Source organism: Vulpes lagopus, chromosome 12 (assembly GCF_018345385.1).
Source record: "Vulpes lagopus strain Blue_001 chromosome 12, ASM1834538v1, whole genome shotgun sequence".
Classification (NCBI taxonomy): Eukaryota; Metazoa; Chordata; class Mammalia; order Carnivora; family Canidae; genus Vulpes; species Vulpes lagopus.
In genome coordinates this window covers 10,577,325-10,597,025 of record NC_054835.1, presented here as the reverse complement: position 1 = coordinate 10,597,025, position 19,701 = coordinate 10,577,325, and the positions used below count along the sequence as shown (strand labels likewise).

The 19,701-nt window shown below is 60.0% G+C and overlaps 1 protein-coding gene across 2 annotated transcripts in view; it reads left to right on the top strand.

Moving 5' to 3' along the window:
• The first annotated feature begins 3,395 nt into the window (after positions 1-3,395).
• The window catches only part of COL5A1 (collagen type V alpha 1 chain), a 152,861-nt gene continuing 136,555 nt past the window's right edge, over positions 3,396-19,701 (top strand). The window contains exon 1 of one of the 2 annotated variants that reach the window (XM_041724123.1): positions 3,396-3,939. In XM_041724123.1, the coding sequence (XP_041580057.1) occupies positions 3,816-3,939 (124 nt within the window). In that variant the 5' untranslated portion in view covers positions 3,396-3,815. The remainder of the gene's footprint in view (positions 3,940-19,701) is intronic. The other variant, XM_041724122.1, reaches the window with a different exon arrangement.

Here is a 19,701-nt window from a genome sequence, read left to right as displayed (position 1 = left end):
TCCTCTTTGAATGAGGAACGCGTTGAAAACAGGGTGATGATGGGCAGCCTGGGTGGCTCAGCGGTTTGGTGCCGCCTTCAGCCGAGGGCATGATCCTGGAGATCCGGGATCGAGTCCCATGTCAGGCTCCCTGCGTGGAGCCTGCTTCTCCCTCTGCCAGTGTCTCTGCCCCTCTCTCTGTCATGAATAAATAAATAAAATCTTAAAAAAAAAGAAAAAAAGAAAAAGAAAACAAGATGATGAAGGACATGCTGTGTCCTTGGCCTTTAAAGTGGTGAATTTTGCTGGTACTTGTTCAGAGGTTACCCTGGGATTAATAGTACCAGGCCCCGGTGTGGAGGGAGAGCCTGCCGGGAGTGGCCCAGCGTGCCGGGAGCCACAGCCGCACAGTTCAGTGGAGAACTCACTCGTGGCTGCCACTGAGGTCCTAGCCGAGTCTGTGGCTCCCATCTCGGGTCAGCACCTACAGGTGAGGGATGCAGGTTTGGAGCGTCCTCCTCGGGCAGCCAAAGGGAACTCACCCCGGGGATACCTCCAACATCTGTGGGTCGGTGTGGGGGCAGCACTAGCCACTCACTGTGCTGGCGGCAGTCTCCCCAAGGTGCCCTGGGTTCACCTTGATGCCAGCAGACTGTGACCTCTTGGAGGGCGAGCAGATACCTGGGCTCCTCCCCCCTTGTCCTAGGGGCTGTGAGCTTCCACCTGCAGAGGGGGATGGAGAGAAGGAACCCTGGGAATGGGCCGGCCATTTCCCAGCCAGGCAATGACTGTGGGAGCCTGAGCAGCCCCCTAGACGGAGGCTGAGGGCTTAAACAGCTTGGGGAGGGCAATACCCAGTGCTCGCATGGATGCTCTGTTGAGAACCATGACTCTGCTGCCTACACAGTATGTGAGGAGAGCTTACAGCCACGGGAGGGCAAGCTGGGTGGTTGGATCCCAGGTGCAAAATTCGGTGCACAGCTGGCCTGTCCCACTGTCCATTGGACACCATGGGAAGAGTGGCTGGGTGCACAAATCCCTGGATGGTGGTGAGTCCCTCCCATGACTCGAAGTCCAGGTGCCGGTTTTGGGCCAGCCAGAAGATGTGGGAAGGCTACGTGCACACAGGTGGCCATCCCTACACTGGTGAGTGATGGAGTCTCTGTGCGGCTGTCAGGCCCATGCTGAAAGGACCCCGGCATCTTGCTCACTGCAGACTCTCTTGAGCCAAGAGCAAAATAGTTTTCACAGGCCGTCCGTTTCAATCCATTGCAGGAGGGCCGGGGCAGGGATGCTGACCTTGGGTCAGATACCACCAGTCACTGCTGTGTGAATCTGGGCCAGGTGATCAGCATATTTCATGTCCGAAAGGAAGTCTGCATGTGAATTCTGGCTCCGCCACAGATGAGCTGGTACTTTGGGTAAGTCTCTGACCCTCTTGGGTCCCCTCTGGGGCGGCTGACCTCACTGTGCCCATGGACGTTCAGATCATGACCCAAATAGTCATGTTGTTCTCCTACAGTCCTGGGCTGGCAGGTCAGGCCACTCAGTTTGAGAACTTTTCTCTGAATTTCCTGGTGGGATGGAAACTTGCCTCCCAACCTGGCTCCAGGCTTGGATGGAGAGGAAACTCACCTTTGTCAGCTTGGCCAAGACATCACACTCCTTGCTCTTCAGGGATAGGATCAAACCCATCTGGCCTGTCTGCTCACGGCCACGAGCTGCAAGGCTTCTCATTGCCGAGAGGCAGCCTGGGTGGCCAGTCGCCTGATGGAGACCTGTGTGACTGTCTGAGAAGGAGTGCCTCGTGTCCTTGCGGAAAAGCTGGAACTCCTCCCTTAAATCTGTACTATTTCCTGGTAACCAAGCCACTGACCTATGTCAGCACCCCAAGTCGTGGAGGGAGGCTGGCCTTCCCACTGGTGGGGAGCACTCTAGGGGCCAGACAGTGCTGGGGGCTGTGGTCTCAGGAGTGTCAGGTGCAATGTCTCATTAAAAGGCATAAAAAAAGGACCAGCTCCAGCTTAGCCCCCCCACCCCTCGTACATAAACACATGCACACAACACACACACACAAACACACACACACACACACACACACACACACACACACTTCCCCTGACCATATATATGATTAATGGAGGTTGGAAAAAAAAAAAAAAAGGGAAAGAACGTGTTGCTTTACTTAATGTATCTTGTACCTCTCCCCCCATCTTGTTCTCTCTGTGTATTGTCCACATCTGGAGGGGTACACCTGGCAGATAGGAAGCTGACTGAAGTTGGGGGCAGCCACCTGCCACCTACCTCAAGAAGCAGCATGTAGCTATCCCAGCAAAGCTAACTCCCCCATCCTTGTTTCTAGAACGGTGGAGGTTAAGGGGATTTGGGGAGTCTCCCACCATTCTGGAGATGGAACTGCAGACTGGGGCGCTGGCCCCAGCCCTGTCCCAGCACCAGGGCAGGAGCTGTTTGCTCAAGGAGGTGGGGGTGGGACAGCTCTGGGGCTTTAAGTCCTTTCATCCACCTTCACCCCTTCTCTTTTTCAGAACCCGGGCTAGAGCTCTCCCAGAAGGGAAGATTCCTGGGGTGGGGGTGGGGGGGCTGATGGGAAGGGCAGCCCACTGCCCCAGGGGACCTCCCCAGGCCTGAAGAAGTAAAGGCAGGTGTCCATCAGGAGTCCCCAGGGCAGCAGGTCCTGACCCCTCGCTCCTTTGCCCGCTGTCACCTCCCCAAGGGGCATCTTCTCTGGTTTCCTTTTGTGGCAGAGGGGTCACCAGGACGTCGGCAGGAGCGAGGAGAGGGGTGGGGGTTGCAGGCCGGCTTCGCCTGATTAAGATCCCAGATGTGCAACCTCCAGGCTCACTCAGGGACCCTTGGGAAGTCAGACCCTAACTTGGGCTCCCACGCCCAATCTGTGGCGAGGGGCAAGGGGGGAAGGTGGAGGGCGGGTCCTCCGGGCGGGATGACAAGTCGGCCACAGTCTTGGGCGCCCCGATCTGGCTGGAGTGGAAATTCAGTCTCCACCCAGAAGAGGCGCTCGGAACTCCTCCACGTAAAAGAAAGAGTTGGGCTGCGCTGCAACTTTTTTTTTTTGTAGCCCAAAGTGCTCGAACTCGGGGCCCCTCCGGTGTGGCTCCGGGGAGAGGGCCGGGTGCTGGCCCCGCGGCGGGAGGGGTCGGGGGCGCGGGTGGGCCGCAGGGCGCGCCGGCGCGCGCTCGCTGGAGACGGAGGCCGCCCCCGCCCGCCCCCGCCCCCAGCCCCGCGTCGCCCCCGCGCCCGCGCGGCCCCGGGCCGGCCCCTTCCTCGCCGCGACTCGCCCGCTGGCCCCACCCCCTCGCCCGCGGCGCCCAGTGGGAGGCGGGGGCGGCCCGGCCGAGCGCGGCGCCGGGCTCTGATTTGCTGCGGGCGCGGGGGATCGACAGCCGCGGCGGGTGCCTTCCCGGAGGGAGGGAGGGCGGGCAGGGGGGAAAAGCGCAGGGCGCCCGAGGCGAGGCCGGCACTCCCCGTCCCCGCGGCTGGCGCAGGACCTCGCTCGAGCGGAGCGCCCACGGGGAGCGGGTCGCGGGGCGGCGGCGGCGGCCAGGCGGCGGCCAGGAGGAGTCGGAGGGGGCGAGGAGGCGAGGGCGCGAGCCGAGCGGGGTCCCGGCCGCCCCGCGGACCAGAGCCGACCCCCGCCCGTGGGGAGCGCGCCCGCCGGCCTGGGCCCGAGGGAGGACGCGGCGCCCGCCCCCCATGACTCCCTAGGGCGCGCGGTCCCGCCGAGTCCGCTCCCTCCCGGGCCGCGCCCGCGCCCCGCGCCCCTGCGTCCCCGCGCGCCCCGACCCGCGCCCCGCGGCATGGACGTCCACACCCGCTGGAAAGCGCGCAGCCCGCCGCGCCCGGGCGCCCCGCTGCTGTCCTCGCCGCCGCCGCTGCTGCTGCTGCTGCTGCTGCTGTGGGCGCCGCCTCCGAGCCGCGCAGGTAAGGCGCGGGGCGCGGGCGCGGGCGCGGGCGCGGGGGCGCTGACTGTCATCCCCGGCCTCCGGCGCCGTCCCCCGGGCTCGGGCCGCCGCGGGCCGCCCTCCGAGTGCCCGTCCTGGGCGCCGGGCAGCGGGACGCGCCGGCGCGGGACCCCGCGGCCACGGGGCGTTGGGGCGCGGAGGGCTGCCCACGAGGCCGGCAAACTTTGTCCTGAAAGAGAGCTGCTCCCACATCACTCGCGCCGGGCAGCACAGCTTCCTCTCCCGAAACCTGGGAAGGGTCGCCCCCTAGAGTCACAGCCCGTCAACTCCGGCCGGGCTCCTGCAGTCAGGGGACAGTGGTCCCTGGTAGGGGAATCCCAGAAGCTTGAGCTTGAGCACCCCCCCCCCCCGCCCCGGGCTTGCACTGCCCCCCCCCCCCCTGCACTGCCCGCCTCCAGGCTGGGTCTCTGCTTTCCTAGGAGTCTTGCAATCCTGGCCGCGAAGTGCCGTGGGATCCTCGGGATACCCAGGAGCCCTGCTCCTAATCCCACCCCAAAACCTCCTAGCCCCTCCGGGAGGCAGTTTTTCTTGGGTTTGCCTTCCAGAGATGGGGGGCGTGGAGCAGAGCCAGGAGATGGTGGTGGAGGTCGCGCAGAGTGGCTCAGATGGTGCACAGATGGGGCATTCCTCCTGCCAGAGGTCTGACTTGGAAGGCGCCCTCTCCCATGGGGAGGCTGGCCGCTCGCGACTCCCTCCAGCTCAGCCTTCTGATGGGACAGTGGATTCTGAGCATCACCTTGGTGGTTACCTGTGGGATGGGCCTTCACACATCAGAGGCCCCAGAAAACCCCCTGAGTCCCCATTAACAGGTGGGGAGGCAAGGCTCATAGCTGCTGCTGTGAGGTCAGGGAAAGTGGGGGGTACAGGGGTGGGGCAGTGGGCTCAGCTGGACCAGCTGGCCCTCCTGCTCCACCGCCCACCCCTTTCCCTCCGCCACTTTGTAATTTGAAGCCCTATGGGAAGAGTCACTTTCTATGTTCCACTTGCCAGTTAAGATCCTCTCTCCCTTTCTCCTGGCGTGCTGAGTGTGTGGTGGGCCAAAGGGGACGAGCAGGAGTCAGGGTGTCCAGCCAACAGGGGCCGGGGGAGACAAGGGGTGCCTAGCCTAGCTCTGGGAACCTGGCGCCCTGTCCCCTTGCTGAGCTAACTGACTTGGCAATTCTCCCTGGGGATCAGTTGAAGGTGGAGGACAGTCGTGGTCTCGGGGAAGGTGGTCTGGATTCCACTGGGGGATGTGGTCAGGGGGCCCCATGGTGGCCTTAGCCCCTTCCTGCTCCTCAGGTGGGCTTTCCCATGTGCCGGAGCACACGAGGGAACCCTTCCGGGGAGCTTCCACCCCACGCAGCTGGGGCTGGGTGCTGGCTGGGGAGCGCGCCTTTGCCAGGTTTGCGCTGGCTCTGCCCCTGTGGTCCCGCCCCTGCCTGGATCCCCGCGTCCCCGAGGGCCGCCGGCGGCTCCTTGGAAGCGGCATCGCGGCACAGGGGTCCAGGGGTTGCACCCTTGGCTCTGGTCGGACAGTGCGCAGCGTGTGAAGCAGCCGCTGTTCTGAGCGGGTTCCCAGGCGGGTCCCCACCTCCCAGGGTGGGAGCGGTTTTGAAGTCCCGGGCAGGGCAGCGCGTGGCCAGGGCGGGCGGCGCGCACCCCAGATGCGGGAGGCGGGCGGGAGCCTGTTCTCTCCATTTTGGGACGCGCCAGATGTTTTCCGAGTTTTCTCTGAACATGGCCCTTTTTTCCTACCTTCTCCTTGGCCAAGTGTGTGAAGGAATGAAAAGTAAGATTGCATTTGGGGCCGGTTAAGATTGTAACGGGCGGAGGGGAATATGTGAAATGAAACATGACCCCAATATTTGGAAATTGAGGTCATCTCCTCGGCCGGGCATTGGTCGACTCCGGTCACGTGACGGCTTCTCGCAATAATTTTGTGGGAAGAGTTGTCCAAGTTTTGTGGGACTTGACAGGTCTGAAATGGTTAACTTTCCTCTGACTCAATCAAGTTGGCTGGAAAGACACCCTTTCCATCCGTTCCCCTTCCCCTCCTCCCCAGAAGGGAGCAGTCAGTGGGAGGAGTTCGGGAGCCAGGCCTGCCCGCCCCCCCGCCCCCCCGGGAGCCCTCTCCCCCATCTGGTCCACATTTCAGTGGCTGGAGGGGCGGGGGCTGCGGTCAGTGCCCCGCGGCCGTGACCACCCAGCAGTGGCCGCGGGCAGGAGAGCCTTCCGCTGTGACGCTGCTCCAGGGCTGTTCCGGGGTGCTGGCCACAGCCTGCCCCGTACCCCACCCTTCAGATATTTCTGGACCTCCCCGCGGCCCCGCCCTTAGCCCGGCACAGCTGATGCCCGCCCCGCCCCGCCCCTGCCCTCTGGCCGTCTGGCCCCGCCTCCTCCCCATCACAGACAAGCCGGGTGGAGCCCAGGGGGCGCGGAGCAGATGCCCCCTGCCCTCCCCCGCCCTCCCCCGCCCCCTACTTAATAACAGGACAGCGGGAGGCCAGACTAGCTTGAGCCCCGAGGGTCAAGAATGAGTCACCCACACCGGGAGGCACCCACACGCTGGAGCCCTGGGCTTGCACTTAGGGAGCGAGGCGGGGTCCCTCCCCGAGAGCTTTGCTCGAGGGCACCCTCGTGATGGATGCGCTGGCACCTGCCGCCCTGGGCCCCCAGCATCTCAAGGGACCCCTACCCGAGTCTGCGGGATAAGGGACCCCAGGTGCTGGGCCTTGAGTGCCCTTCTCTCCGCTGCAGGCGAGGCTGCGCCTCAGCATTTCAGAAGTAGGGGGGAAGCGGGGACACCCCTTCACCTCCATTTACCAGCACTCCCCAGGGAGGCCTGTGCCCCAGCAGCGGGCTGGGGGTGGGGGTGGGGGTGGGGGGGCGTCCACTATCTGTGGCCCCAGGGTGAGCCACAGTGTTTCAGCCCCTCCTTCCCGCCCACCTCCCTCCACCCCTTCCTTCCTTCCTTCCTTCCTTCCTTCCTTCCTTCCTTCCTTCCTTCTTCCTTCCTCTCTCCTTCCCTTTCCTCTTTCCCTCCCTCCCTCTTCCTTCCTTCCTTCCTTCCTTCCTTCCTTCCTTCCTTCCTTTCCTCCTTCCTCTCTCCATCCCTTTCCTCCTTCCTTCCTCTTTCCTTCCTCTTCCTCCCTCCCTCCCTCCCCTCCTTCCTTCCTCTTTCCCTCCTCCCTCCTCCCCCTTCCTCTCTCCCTCCCTGCACTCCTTCCTTCTTTCCTTCCTTCTTCCCCCCACCCCTTCCCTCCCTCCCTCCTCCTCCTCCCTTTCTCTCTCTCTCCCTCCACCCCTCCTCCCTTTCCTCCCCTCTCCCCCCTCCTTCCTTTTTCACTGGAATGCCTTTGAGAGGGACCACATTGACTGCAGTCTCTACTCCTGTTCCATCTCTCCCTTTCACTCACCCTCAGGACCTGCCTGGACTCTGGAGGCCTGGCCTGGAGGGTTATGGGAGGACAGAGGTGCAGGGGATGGGGTTCCTCACTGCAGGACCTCTAAGTCTTCTGGGAGGGGCACAGGGCTTTGTTTCACTGTTCATTTTTCTGTCAAGTATCTCTTTAAATAGTCTGGGGCCCCATTGAGAGATCTGGGGAAGCTTCCTGGAGGAGGTGATGCTAAACTTGATCTTCTCCGTTTTCTTGTTCCCCTTCCTTGGCAGGTGCCCTCTTGCACCTCTGGCTTGGTTCTCACCCACCCCTCCTTCTTGGCAGGACATCCCAAACTCTGGTGTGGTGTTTGGTGTTCTCTGGGGCTGCTTCCTTGGCTGGAAAGCCCCGCATTAGCTTGGTTGGCAGGGCGCCCCCAGCTCCGCTTGTCGTGGGAGGGCTGTGCCAGCAGAAGTGGCTGCTGTGAGAAACATGGGGTCTCTGCAAGGGATGAGTGGGGACCCAGGGGCTTCCTTAACCCTCTCTGCCCCTGAGTGTGAGGCTGCTGCTCCAGAGTAGTTGGATGAGTTCTGCAGACAGGCCATGGCTGGGGATGGGGGGCTTCTGTGCTGGGGAACAAGCAGTTAGGTGCAGGAGGGGGTATCTGGTGGCTGAACCCCAGGCGCAGCATGGATAGTTGGGGAGGGGCCCGTGCCAACTGTGTGTTTGCCTCTGAGACCCACTCGAGGTGGCTGGTCTGGGCCAGTCACCCTGCCTCATCTTTCCCGTCTTTTCCAGCTGGTTGTGTGGAATACCTGATGTAGACTGAGCCCCTGAGTCAGGAACGACATGATGTGGCTGCTCTTCTGGATGGTGTTTTTGCAAAAGGAATGGAGCATGGTGTTGCCACAGACCCCCTGTTGCCATCCCAGGAGCAGCACAGCAGAGGGACATGTGGCTGTCCCAGGAGGCACTAGGCACTAGTCCTTGGTCCTTGGACAGCCACACCTCTCCATCCTTCCCACAGAGCTCTCATCCCCAGGCTGGGTCCTCTTATCTCCACATCACCTCCTGGGCCATTTGCATAGGTCTCATGAGGCAGCGTATGTGAACATGCTTGACAAGAGCCCCTTGGAGGGCTGGACACACGTGTATGTGTTTCTGGGTGTGTGTGTCCGAGTATGTGCATGTGTATGATGTGCAGATTTGCATGGACTGCGTGTCTGTATGTCATGTGTCGGTGTGTATGCTTGTGGGTGTATGTATGCATGTGTTTACGGGGTTTCCCGGTCCCTGGGGTGTCTGGGGAGCCTGGGGTAAGGTGACATTTCTGTCCTTACCATGGACCAGTGGGAGACACAGAGATGAACTGTGGCCAGGGGGTCTGCTAGGGACCCACGAGGCTGGGGGTCCTGCAGCAGGGCAGGTAGGGTCCTGCTGGGCTTGATCATTTGATGCAATGTTTTTACTGAGATGAGGGAGATGTGATATTGTAGTTTCTCTTTCCCCTCCTTATTTTGGCTCCCCCCATAGAAGCCACTCCTCTGTTGTCTGCACTCTGCCAAATGTTCCTTTTCAGGTTTCTGGCCTGGCTCAGCTTGTGGGGATCCTGAGATCTGCAGGTGGAGCTAGCTTTGGCCCTTCTCACAGGCAGACCTGCCTCTGCTGCGGGCACAGCATGAGGACCAGGTGTGGGTGATGCTCAGGGCAGCCGGGCTGGAGCCACACAGCCTGGATTTAGACCGTGGCTCCACTCCTACCAATGGTACATTTAACACCATTGTGCCTCAGTTTCCCCATCTTGAAGAAAGGAATGATGATTATAAGTCCCGCAGGGTTCTTTGTGTGGGTTCAATGCATAATGTATGCAGAGCACAGAGTGAGCCCAGTTACCACCGTTTGTCCTGCCCAGACCCTGACGCAGCACGAGGCAGTGGGTATGGGGCCCAGGGCTGAGTTCCTGGCCCTGCTCACTGGCTGGCTGTGTGAGGGACTCCTCTCTCCTGCAGACAGTGTCACATCAGTGCCTCCCTCGTGGGAGAAACAGGAGAGGTGATGTAGAAAGTGTCCCGTGGTGAGTTTATTAGACCACTTGCTGGGACTTCTGTGGTGTTGAGGCTGGGCGTGGAGATAGCTTCCCTTCCTCCCAGGCCACCCCCACTTTACAAGGAGGAATTGGGGTGCAGGGATAGGAACTGATCTGCCCCCATTCCACCTCAAGGACTCCAGTTTTCTGCCTCCGTGACATGCCCATGAGTGACCACTGGTGCCCTGGATGTGTTTGTGCTGGGGTGGGCGCAGGTGGGGGCTTTGGCAGCTCAGATGCTGCCTGCGCTGCCCCAGGTGGCTGGAAAGCCATGTACGGAACAGATGAATGCACACTTGGATGTGAGTGGGTGTGTGTGGCTGGTGGTGTGGGTCATGGGGGTCACACAGTCTGAGGCATCATCCCATCAGCTTTGACTCACCCAGTAGTTTTCTGGCAGATTCCCCAACCTAAGTAATAGCCCCACATTAGAAGTAAATGTCGCCATTCTTTGGTGATTCAGGCGTAGGAAATGGGACCACAGTCTGACCCAGTTTCTCCAAAGTTTCATGCCACAGAGCTCCAGGGGGGGCGCTGCAGTGTCTCTGTGCATGGTCTGGGGGTACCTTTGTTTTCTTGTTCCCACACCTGTGATCCTATGGGGGCAGCACTCATCTGGCCTAGTTTGCCTTGCCAATAGGGATCCTGATGACCTCTTTACTATTCTACCCAATGCCACAAAATGCCATCAGAATGTGTGCATGCAGCAGAATTGGTCTCACATGGTAAAACTCGGAGCCCGCATTGGAAACAGTGATCTCACAATGACAGGGAGTGAGCGTTTTAACGTCACTGGGAGGCGGGAAGCAATCTTCTGGAGGGATCTGGAGTGGTGGTGCGTATGCCCGAAGTGTTGGGGGACCTCCAGTGTGACAGACCTGTGCGGGGCATGGGGCACGGGTGGCAGGTGCATGGCTGAGCGGCAGGTGAGCATGCTGCAGGCCACCAGAGCTTCCAGTGCGGTGGGGGCCTCAGACTCCCGCGTAGGTGATTGGGTCCAGTGGGCAAGGTGGGAGGTGCTTGTGGAACATTCACCAGCAAGGGCTGCCACCGGCTAATCAGAGGGGAGGCACCTTCCAGCCACAGGGTGCTGGCCAATCAGAGGCCAGGCTGCTTTGTCAGACTCTGCTGTCCTGCCCAGAGCGAGTTAGAAGGGAGGCGGGGGAGGCGGGTGTCCCTCCGAGGACCAGATGGCACTTTTCCAGGTGTGTCCCCCTGGCTCCTGTACATCTTTAGGGAGGCCCTGTCCCGGGGGTCCCTGGAGCACCTGTGGTCCTCCCTCTGGCCCTGCAGCAGGTGTGGCTGGTCCCATCCTGCAGAGCCCACGGCCCCCTGGTTCCCAGTGACCAGGGCCCTCAGGAGGGTGCGGGACCATCACAGATGCTGGTGTGTCAGGCGAGGGGACTTCGACGCTTGGGGCTTTGTTTCTGGGTGGCTGCCCTGCCCACGGGGGGACTTCTGGGAGCCTTGGCCTCCCTGTCTCCTTTGTTTCTTTTTTTTTTTTTTTTTTTAATTTTTATTTATTTATGATAGGAACACAGTGAGAGAGAGAGAGGCAGAGACACAGGCAGAGGGAGAAGCAGGCTCCATGCACCGGGAGCCTGATGTGGGATTCGATCCCGGATCTCCAGGATCGCGCCCTGGGCCAAAGGCAGGCGCCAAACCGCTGCGCCACCCAGGGATCCCCCTCTCCTTTGTTTCTGATGCTGAGCTGCTCAGTTCCTGCTGCACCGAGCCAGGCCGAAGGTCAAGGCCTTCTTGGGGAGGACAGAGGGGCAGTTGTGCACCCAGTGGGCGCCTGGAGCCTTGGACTGCTAGGAGGGCCAGCAGGGAAGGGCCACCTCTCACCCAGGAGCTCAGTTTGGTCCCAGGAAGGCCAAGCTGTATTGGGGCTTCTCCCATCCTCCAGGTCTTGGGGAGAAGTGACCGTGACCTCCTCTCTGTTCAGTTTCTTCCTTGCTTTACTCTGTTCTGTGTTCTCTGGAGACGGTGTGCAGTGCTGAGGGGAGCTCCAGCTTCGTCCTGGGGAAGGAGGTGAAGGAGGTGGCCTGGGGGGGGCAGCTCCCCATGGGGACATGCTGTCCTTCTGAGGAGAGTGCAGCAGCATCCCAGCTGGTGTAATGCAGTGGAGGAAGGGACCAGGCTTCTGTGCCTCTTAGGCTGAAAATGCTCGCATCCCAGGGCAGGGGTGACTAGCAGTTCCTAGGATGGAAGTTCCAAAACAGGATTTCCGAATGGAATTATTTTCCAGGGAAGTACTTTGTCATTCAGATTTATAGTTGAGATAAGGGCTGTTATCTCAGAAAGCGCTGCTTGCATAGTGGCTCCATTTCACTGACCGCTGGAACCTGTGGATCCTCCTTAGGTACCCAGTGTGGTGGGGCCAGTGTGGGGTGGGCGCTGCTGGGTGGATGAGTGCAGCAAGCGTGCTCTGGGGGAGGAGCTGGAGTCAGCCCAGAGCTGGGGAGCGTTGGGGGCAGACTGGTGCTCCCTCAGGGTCATCCTCCTTCCCCGGAACAGGTCAGTGGCAGGTTTCAGCATAAATGATGGTGGGGACACTTAGGAGCAGAGATGGGCCAGGAGGGAAGAAGGGGCGGCAGGCGCTCCCCTTCCCTGTGTCTGCCCTGCTTTCTTTGGTGTGGCCCCAGTGATCAGGGGAAATTTCAAAGGTAGCACCACAACTCCCACAATCCACATGGGCTGGGCCAGTGTGTGCCCACTGCTAAACCACTCCTCTCCACCCCAATGACTGTGACACTGACCGCTGCGTCACACTTAGCTGGAGACTCTGCTGGCTATGTTCAGCCCTGGACTTCCTTTCTGAGATGTGTCTGTGTGGGAGGAAAGATGAGCATCCCCACCTGAGGGACATGGAGATGAGCAAAGAGTTCCGTGTCCTGGTTCTTAGCTCCCCTAGGGGCTGGGAGAGCAGGGAGACTGGTCCTATGGTCTGTGCCCAGTGCCCAGGCTCAGCGTGGGTATCTAAGCACCGAGGAGCACCTCACAGTTTCCCCATCTGTGAAATGGGCATAAACCAGTGCCTGTCTCCAAAGCCTGCTGGAAGGATGGGAGGAAGTCACTCAGGACTTGCCTAAGGACTGTCATGGTGCTGGTTCTGGCAGTTATTACTGCCGGGTGTTGAGTGCTGGATGTGAATGTAGGGCCTCTGTGTTGGTAGTTACTGGGGAGCTCATTCAGGCCTTGGAGCTGAGCCACTTGGGGTTTGGTAAGGTGCCAAGGGAGAGAAGGCATCACCCATCCTTGTCCTCTTTAGGCCCAAGGAGGACGGGCTGGGTTCATGGTGCAGGCTCTGGGCTCTCCACCTGCTGCAGGCCCTGAGTGGGATATTCCTGAGACAGGAGGACACTGGGTGCACTGGTCACGTGAGGCTCTGTGTCCCTGGGGCAGTTGGGGTGCTGGGGCCTGAGAGCAGAGGACAGCATGTGGCCAGGAGAGGCTCAGCCTGACTGCAGGGAGGCCACAGGCCCCGCCCTGCTGCCCGGTCACTGTCACTTCAGCTGGAACAGGGTTCCCCCCGCCCCTCAGGGATGTCCCAGCCCCAAGGGCTGGTCCCGAGGCAGCAGCTCTGCAGACATTTTGCAGAAGGCTGGGGCTCCCTGGGTCTGGGACCCTGGCCTTGTTCCCTGGTGCTTTCTGGGGTTGACTGGGAGCAACAGAGGTGGGGGGGGGCAGGTCCAGTTTCCTGTGAGGTGAGGCTTTGAGTGGGCTCAGCGGGGGATCCCCAAGAACGAGGATGGGAGCAGCACCTCCTCTGGCTGCCCCTCTCCATGGGAGGCCGGCCCCCATCCCTCCTGCAGTCTGCCACTTCTTTGACTTTTGAAAAGGAGGTTCAGGAGATGAGGGTGGGAAGCACAGATGAGTCAGCACCCAGGGAATAGGAGAGTGGCTTCCGAGGCCCAGAGAGCAGGGTGGGGACTCTTGGCTGTGTGACCTGCAGTGCTTTGCTGGACCTCTCTGATCCGAGTTAGCTTATCTCCAAATCGGAGACAATAGCACCAGGCAGGAGGGTGGTGGTGGTGGGGGGGCAGGGATTAGTGCTGGTGACCTGTGCGTGGACATCGAGCCCTTAGCGGGGTGTCCTGCATCCTGTGTTCAGGGCAGTAGGGCAGGCGGAGTCATGTTAATCCATGGTCAGAGTTGTCACTGTAGTCGTTAGCATGTCACAATAATATCATATATCGTTATTGTTAGTTTGTGTCAGTTGTTATTACTGGCAGAGCTGGGGAGGCAGGAATCGTCAGGGAAAAGCGGGAATAAAGCTTCTGCTTGCAGGTGCAGGGCTTAGCTGGATTGAGAGGTGGCTGGCCAGCTTGTGCAAAGGGCCCAGCTAGTGACGGAGGGGCACATCCAGGAGGGGTCGGAGTGCATTGGACAGATGATACTCTCCAGGGTGGGGGTTGCTGTCCAAGTTTCTACTGCACTGAATATCCTGGAGCTACTTCAGGCTCATTTCCTTGGCCTGGGGGCAAGGCAGGGGCCGAGACCCCGGCAGCAGACATGCCCAGGGTCCTGGGGAAGGAACTGGTGGTCATTCTGGGAGTCAGTGGTCTGGCCTCTGGCCTCAGGGTTGTTTTGCTGACTCATCAACTCAGAACTGGAGGGCTTTGGGGTTCTGGAGGCTGAAGGCTGCTGAGATATAGAGGGACCAGACCCCTGGGGTGGGCTTTGTTGCCCAGTGTCCTGCAGCTGGGAGGGGAACCTGGTGGTCTTGGATCTCCACCATCAGGGGGACGGTGCATGAACCTTGTGGATTCCTCCTGGGATTCACAGCCTGAGGCTCTCAGGTCTGTCCCAGGGTTCCTTCTGTCCCAGGTAGGTTTGATGGCCATTGGGACACCCACCATCCTGTGTAGGCTGATGGTACCCAGAGTGGAAAGTGCTGGAACCCAGCCTCCAGAGTCCATGGTTTTCACCTGCATGCCACAAACTGCAGAGCTTTCCAACTTCTTAATGCTTCCTTGCTCACCAGAAATACAGTGAAAGCTGCTTCAAAGTGAGGACACTCCCTGTGTTCCTCACTTGGTGGCTTCCCTCTGCATCTGAGCCACCAGGATCTGCCCAGGCAGAGGACCGTGCTGGGGGCAGTATAGGCCAGGCCTGAGTCGGGTCTCCCGGCTCTGAATCAGCCCCGCCTTCCCCTCCCTGCAGTGCCCTTGGCCCTCCATGTGGACAGGCCCCCAGCTCCCCTTCCAGAGCCTGTCCCATTATAAACAGCAGGCTGGCCCTGGAGCAGGTTCTGCGGCCACAGGGAGGGCTGCTGTCCAGGGGCTGGAAGGCACAGGTGGGGGGTTCTTCTTCCCCCAAGAGGGCTGGGGACAGGGGACAGGCTATTTGGCCTGAATGGCCTACAGGTCCTCGGGCCTGCCCACTGTTCTGGCCAGCTACAGGTCAGCTGGGGGAGAGTCAGGCTCTGGGCCGGGCGGGGGGTGCTTCTCAGCACCCCACAGCCTCCCCTGGTAAATGGAGTTGGAAGAGCAGGAGGGAGGCGTGCTTGCTTGCGAAGGGCCTTCCTTCTGTGTGCCTTCTCCTGAGGGCTTTCTCACTGTTTTGCGCCGATGACATCCTCCCAAGGTGAAAGGCCTCACCTCTGTTCTACAGGCCAGAAGACTGAGGCCCAGGAAAGCCCCGCCTCTAGTAAGTGGCAGAGTCGCACCCTCTGAAACGGCATCTCCGTTATGGAGATCTGATTTTGTACAGCCTCTTGGGAACAGGCTCTGTGTGTGGAGTCAGAGTTCAGAGGGCAGACCTCACAGCGGGCAGGAGTGGGGGGTGGCTTTGGGCCCGATCAGAGGCAAAGCCACCTGCTTCTTCTCTGGGGTCTTCGTCCCAGCAGCAGTGGGGAGGGCAGAGGGAAGAGGGGGTTGGTGAAGCCTGATGGTCACCGGGGGTGACCTCTCTGCCTGTCATCTGTCTCCCCAGGTCCTGGTGGGGGTGGGGGGTACCGGGTCCGAGTTCAGGATGCAGCACCCCCTTCCTGAGCCCCTTCCCCTGGGTCCTGGGTCCCACGGCGTCCTCCCCATGCCTCTGAGACAGGCTCTGTGGCTCTGTTTTTGGCCGAGGAGAGAGTGTTTGTAGGAGGGGGTGAGCTGCCTGGGTCTGAGTCAGTTTTTCCATCTTAGCGGGAAGGAAGGAAAGGGGAGAAAGGATCACAGCCAGGTAGGTCTTGCCTGTTTAATATCAGTGGACACACAATGAGAGAGACCTGTGGGGATCTGGGCCAGTAAGCCAAAGGCTGTAAAAGACCAGGGTGGGGTCACCCCCAGCAGTTGTGCCCTCTCTCCAAGGACCCTGTGGGGGTTGAGCGTCCGGTCCGATGTCCCGAGAGCTCAGCTGGGGTGGCTCAGCCGCAGCTTCTCCTTGGCCAGGGGAAGCTAGGCTAGGACCTGACCCACATCTTTAAACCAGCAACATTGCAGTCAAGGAAAATAAAAGCCCTGTGAGAGAACCAGGGCCCCGAGGCCTGATTTCTGAGCCCACCCTTTGTCTTATTAGCCCATCGCCTACGATGGATCCAAAAAGCCAGAGGCAGTGTGCAGACTTGCCGAGGACCAGGAGCAGAAGAGTTCTCCTCTTGGTTTCCTCTGGAAATGGGTCGCGAGTCCTAGAGGATTGTTCAGTCCCTCAGAATCTTTGCTGCTTGGGTCACACACCCACCCACTGTGCAGGCCAGACAGTGTGACTTGGAAAGATTTAGGGGATCTCCATTTATTTGAAACCAAGGGAGTAGGGCTTGTGTGTGTGTGGTGCTGGGCAGACTTGGTGGCGGGGCCACGTCCACAGGCCCCAAACTTCACGGCTGTGTGTGGGGGTAGTTCAGCCAAACATGGGCTAGACATGCAAAGACCCAGGTGGGGTGTGCGGGGCTGGTGCTGCGGCTCTCCAGGTTCGACCTTGCTCTAATGTGCCTCAGTTTCCCTATGTGCACAGTGGAGCTGAGAATGCCAGCCTCATGGGTTTCAGGAGGCAGGATTTAGAGCGGAGAAAATGGGCGGGGTCTGTGGGCCTCATGGCCTGGCACAGTGCCCGGGGCGGGCACAGGTGGTCGTGAGGTCGAACCAAGAGCCCCTCACAGACTCTCGGGGTGCTGGCCAATGTGTTCTGAGCTGGAATTCTGAAGGCAGGTGGGTGGGTATGAAGGGGCCCGGGCTACTCTGGGCGGGGAGGAGGGTACTGTGTCGGCTGGCAGAGGCAGGGACTCGGGACGGGGTGACCCCTGCAGGGGCTGGGGGAGAGAGGAGGCACAGGATTTGGGATTTGGTCCTGCTGGTGTGGAAGACCGCCTCCTGTGGGTGCTCAGGCGAGGGACCAGGTCCAGGAGTCTGCTGGGTTGGGGTCTGTGGCCCGAGTGCCTACCGGATCGCCCCACGCTGATGTCAATCTGCACTCAGGGGTGTGCCACCAGGCTTCACGCAGCAGTCTGACCATCCCAGGTCTCTTGAAGGATGGATCCCCAAGCAAATGACCAGTTTGTGGTGGGGTGTGTGCATCCGCGTGTGACGTGAGCAGGCGTGAGCACCATCCTGCTGGTGTCTCTGCTCCCGGGAACACAGAGCTGGCCGATGCCCCAAATGCCTCCTGCATTCTGGGGGCTTTACGCTCAGAATTGCTTGCTCCATCCAACAACCCCGGGGGTGGGGTGGGGGCGTCAGTACTGTGGGGCTTTGTCCGGTGACTCAGCTAACCAGGGGCAGGCCTGAGATTCCAACATGGCTCTGAGCACCCTGGGCCACCTCCTCCTGCCAACCCCCTCCCACTTTGTCTTCTGGATAATTTCCCAGCTGCCACTCGGCTCCTTAGCTGCCATCTCTCCAGATGACCCTCTCCAGACCTATTCACCTCAGGCTCCTTTAATTCCGGGATCAGTCATCTCCATCCTGTAAATAACTTCCAGAAACCCTGTCAGCCCTGTTTTGGAATTCCTTAAGTGCTATGAGCTCTGCTTGCTCTATCCAGACCACTTCTCTTCTGGGCTCTTCCCTTGAACCACTTCTGTTCTGCAGAACTTCCAAGTGAGTGATGGGGTGTCTCCTGGTGCCTTAAGGGTACTGCCTCCTGCTCCCCCACCCTGCCTGGGAGGCCGGGATCACGGACACCCCACTCCAAGCCGCCTCCCCGGCGCGGCTCCTTTGGCAGGGCCTGGACGAGCTCCTCTGCGTCCACCCCTGGTTCTCATGGTCTAGCCCTCCCTGGGCTGAATTTAGGCCCCAGCGGAGGCACTGGGCTCTGGGCATGTGCCTTTCTCCATAAACATTGCAGCCTGGTCAATATCTTGGCAAGAAAATAAAAAACAAAAGTCCTCCAAAGAGGGGTAGTCTGGTGTTTTTCCAGTCACTTATTAAAATATTTCCTGATGTGATTTCTACAGTAATATAAACAGCCAGTGAGGAGCTGCCCCCCCAGAGTGGCCCCAACACCCGTGGCTGGTCTGGGCAGCCCATCTCTGGGGCATGTCAGGCTCCAGGCTCGCGCATTTTTCTCTGACGACTCATGCTTGCTCTCCATCTTGCTGCGCCTTCTTCCCCTCTGTGATCCCCAGCGCCTTGGGAAACTCTGGGCTGCAGTGTCCCGCCCAGATGGGCCCAGCTGTAGGCTCCACTCCCTCTCGGAGGAGCCTTCCCCAGACTGGCCAGCACCCAGTGCTGTGTGTCCAGGGTCCCCCCAGGGATGCGCCTGCCCCTTCCTCGAGCTGCTCTTCCAGGAGCCACTCTCCACCCTCATGTCCTGTCCTGTGGCTCCTGGGCCCTCACTTCCCTTTTCTGTCCTGCTCCTGGCCTCTGCCGTCACAGCTCTCCAAGGAGGGGCAATGTGGCAGCTGCCCATTTGGATGGGAGAGAGATGACTGTCACAGAACACTCTGGCTCAGACCTGGTGCCCTGGATCTGGCGTTAATCCCATGTCTGCTGGGCCGCACAGTCTGTGTCCAGGTCTGTAATTGGACTCCGGAGCTGCTAGCAAGGGAAGGGCCTCATGTGTGTGTGCAGCACACCTGCTGGTGTCCTGCCTGTGGTGCTAGGCTGCGGTCAGAAAGGTGCTGGCATTACTCTCTCTGAATAAACTTAGGGGATACTGTGTGGCCTCCTGTGGCATCGAAGGTATTGTGTGCAGTTTTGCCAAGGGGGTGGTTGAAGACAACCCCTTCCCAACATGTAGTTCAGCATTTGCTGAGCACCACTGTGTGCACGCTGCTGTGCCCAGTGAATCTGATGCAGGGCCCCTTGAAGGGCACACAGCCTGGCCCCAGGGGGAAGGAGGGGAAGTCCTGGGCTCCTGGTCCCGTGGTCAGTGCACGGCAGCTCCTGGCTTGCCTCCATCTAAGCAAGGCTCGCCTCCCTTGTGCTGCCCCATCCTGACACCCCAGGAGAGGGAGGGCAGTGCTTGTTGAATGCTGGGGACACTGGGATCAGAGGTCACTTGGGGACCCCCGCTAATGGCATGGGCCAGGCCAGGACCAGGCTGGCCCCTGACCCATCTGGCTCAGTGTCCCCTGCTGCCTCCTTCCTGAGCTCTCCTAGGTTTGCACAGTGGCTCCGAGGGCATGTTGGAGCCAGGCTGCTAGTTTGCCTGAGTGGGGACTTGGTGTGTTGACACTTGGGGGTATGCTGATGCTGCCCAGGGCTTCTGGGGGACACGGTGCCGATGCTCAGAGGAGAGGCAGGGCCTGGAGGTGTGAGGGGAGCCCCCGGCAGGTCGTGTGGGGAGGGGTGAGTCCTCTCCTTAATGTCTTCCCCCTCTCCTTTTTTATTCTTTAACTATGTATGTTTTTAAATGAAAATGGATATGTTTTCATTATAGTCATTTTGGAAAACACAGAAAAGTATACAGAAGACAATAAAAATCACCCAAACTCAACCTCTGCTGGGTGTGAGCATGAAGAGTAAGGGAGAGAGGGGAGCACATGGTGGCTGGTCTGGAAATTAGGACACCTCCACGGAGGGGGGGGCTCGTCCCCACCCAGCATTCTCTCCCTGAAGGCGAAGGCCCTGGAGTTCCGGCCCAGCTCATCTGGACTTTCTTCCTTCACTTTATAAGGACAGCATTCTGTTCTCCGTCATGACTGCTGTAAAAAGCCAGATTCACTGGCAGTGTCTTCCGTGGTTAGACATTGGGTCATTTCCATTTTTGATATTATAAGTGCCTGCGAGTTCGTGAAGCAGGCATGTCTTGAATATTACCTGAGCTGCTCTCCAGCTGCTCTGGGTGGGAGGGAGGGAGGGAGGGAGGATGTGTCTGGGAGCACAGAGACACCCCCCCCCCC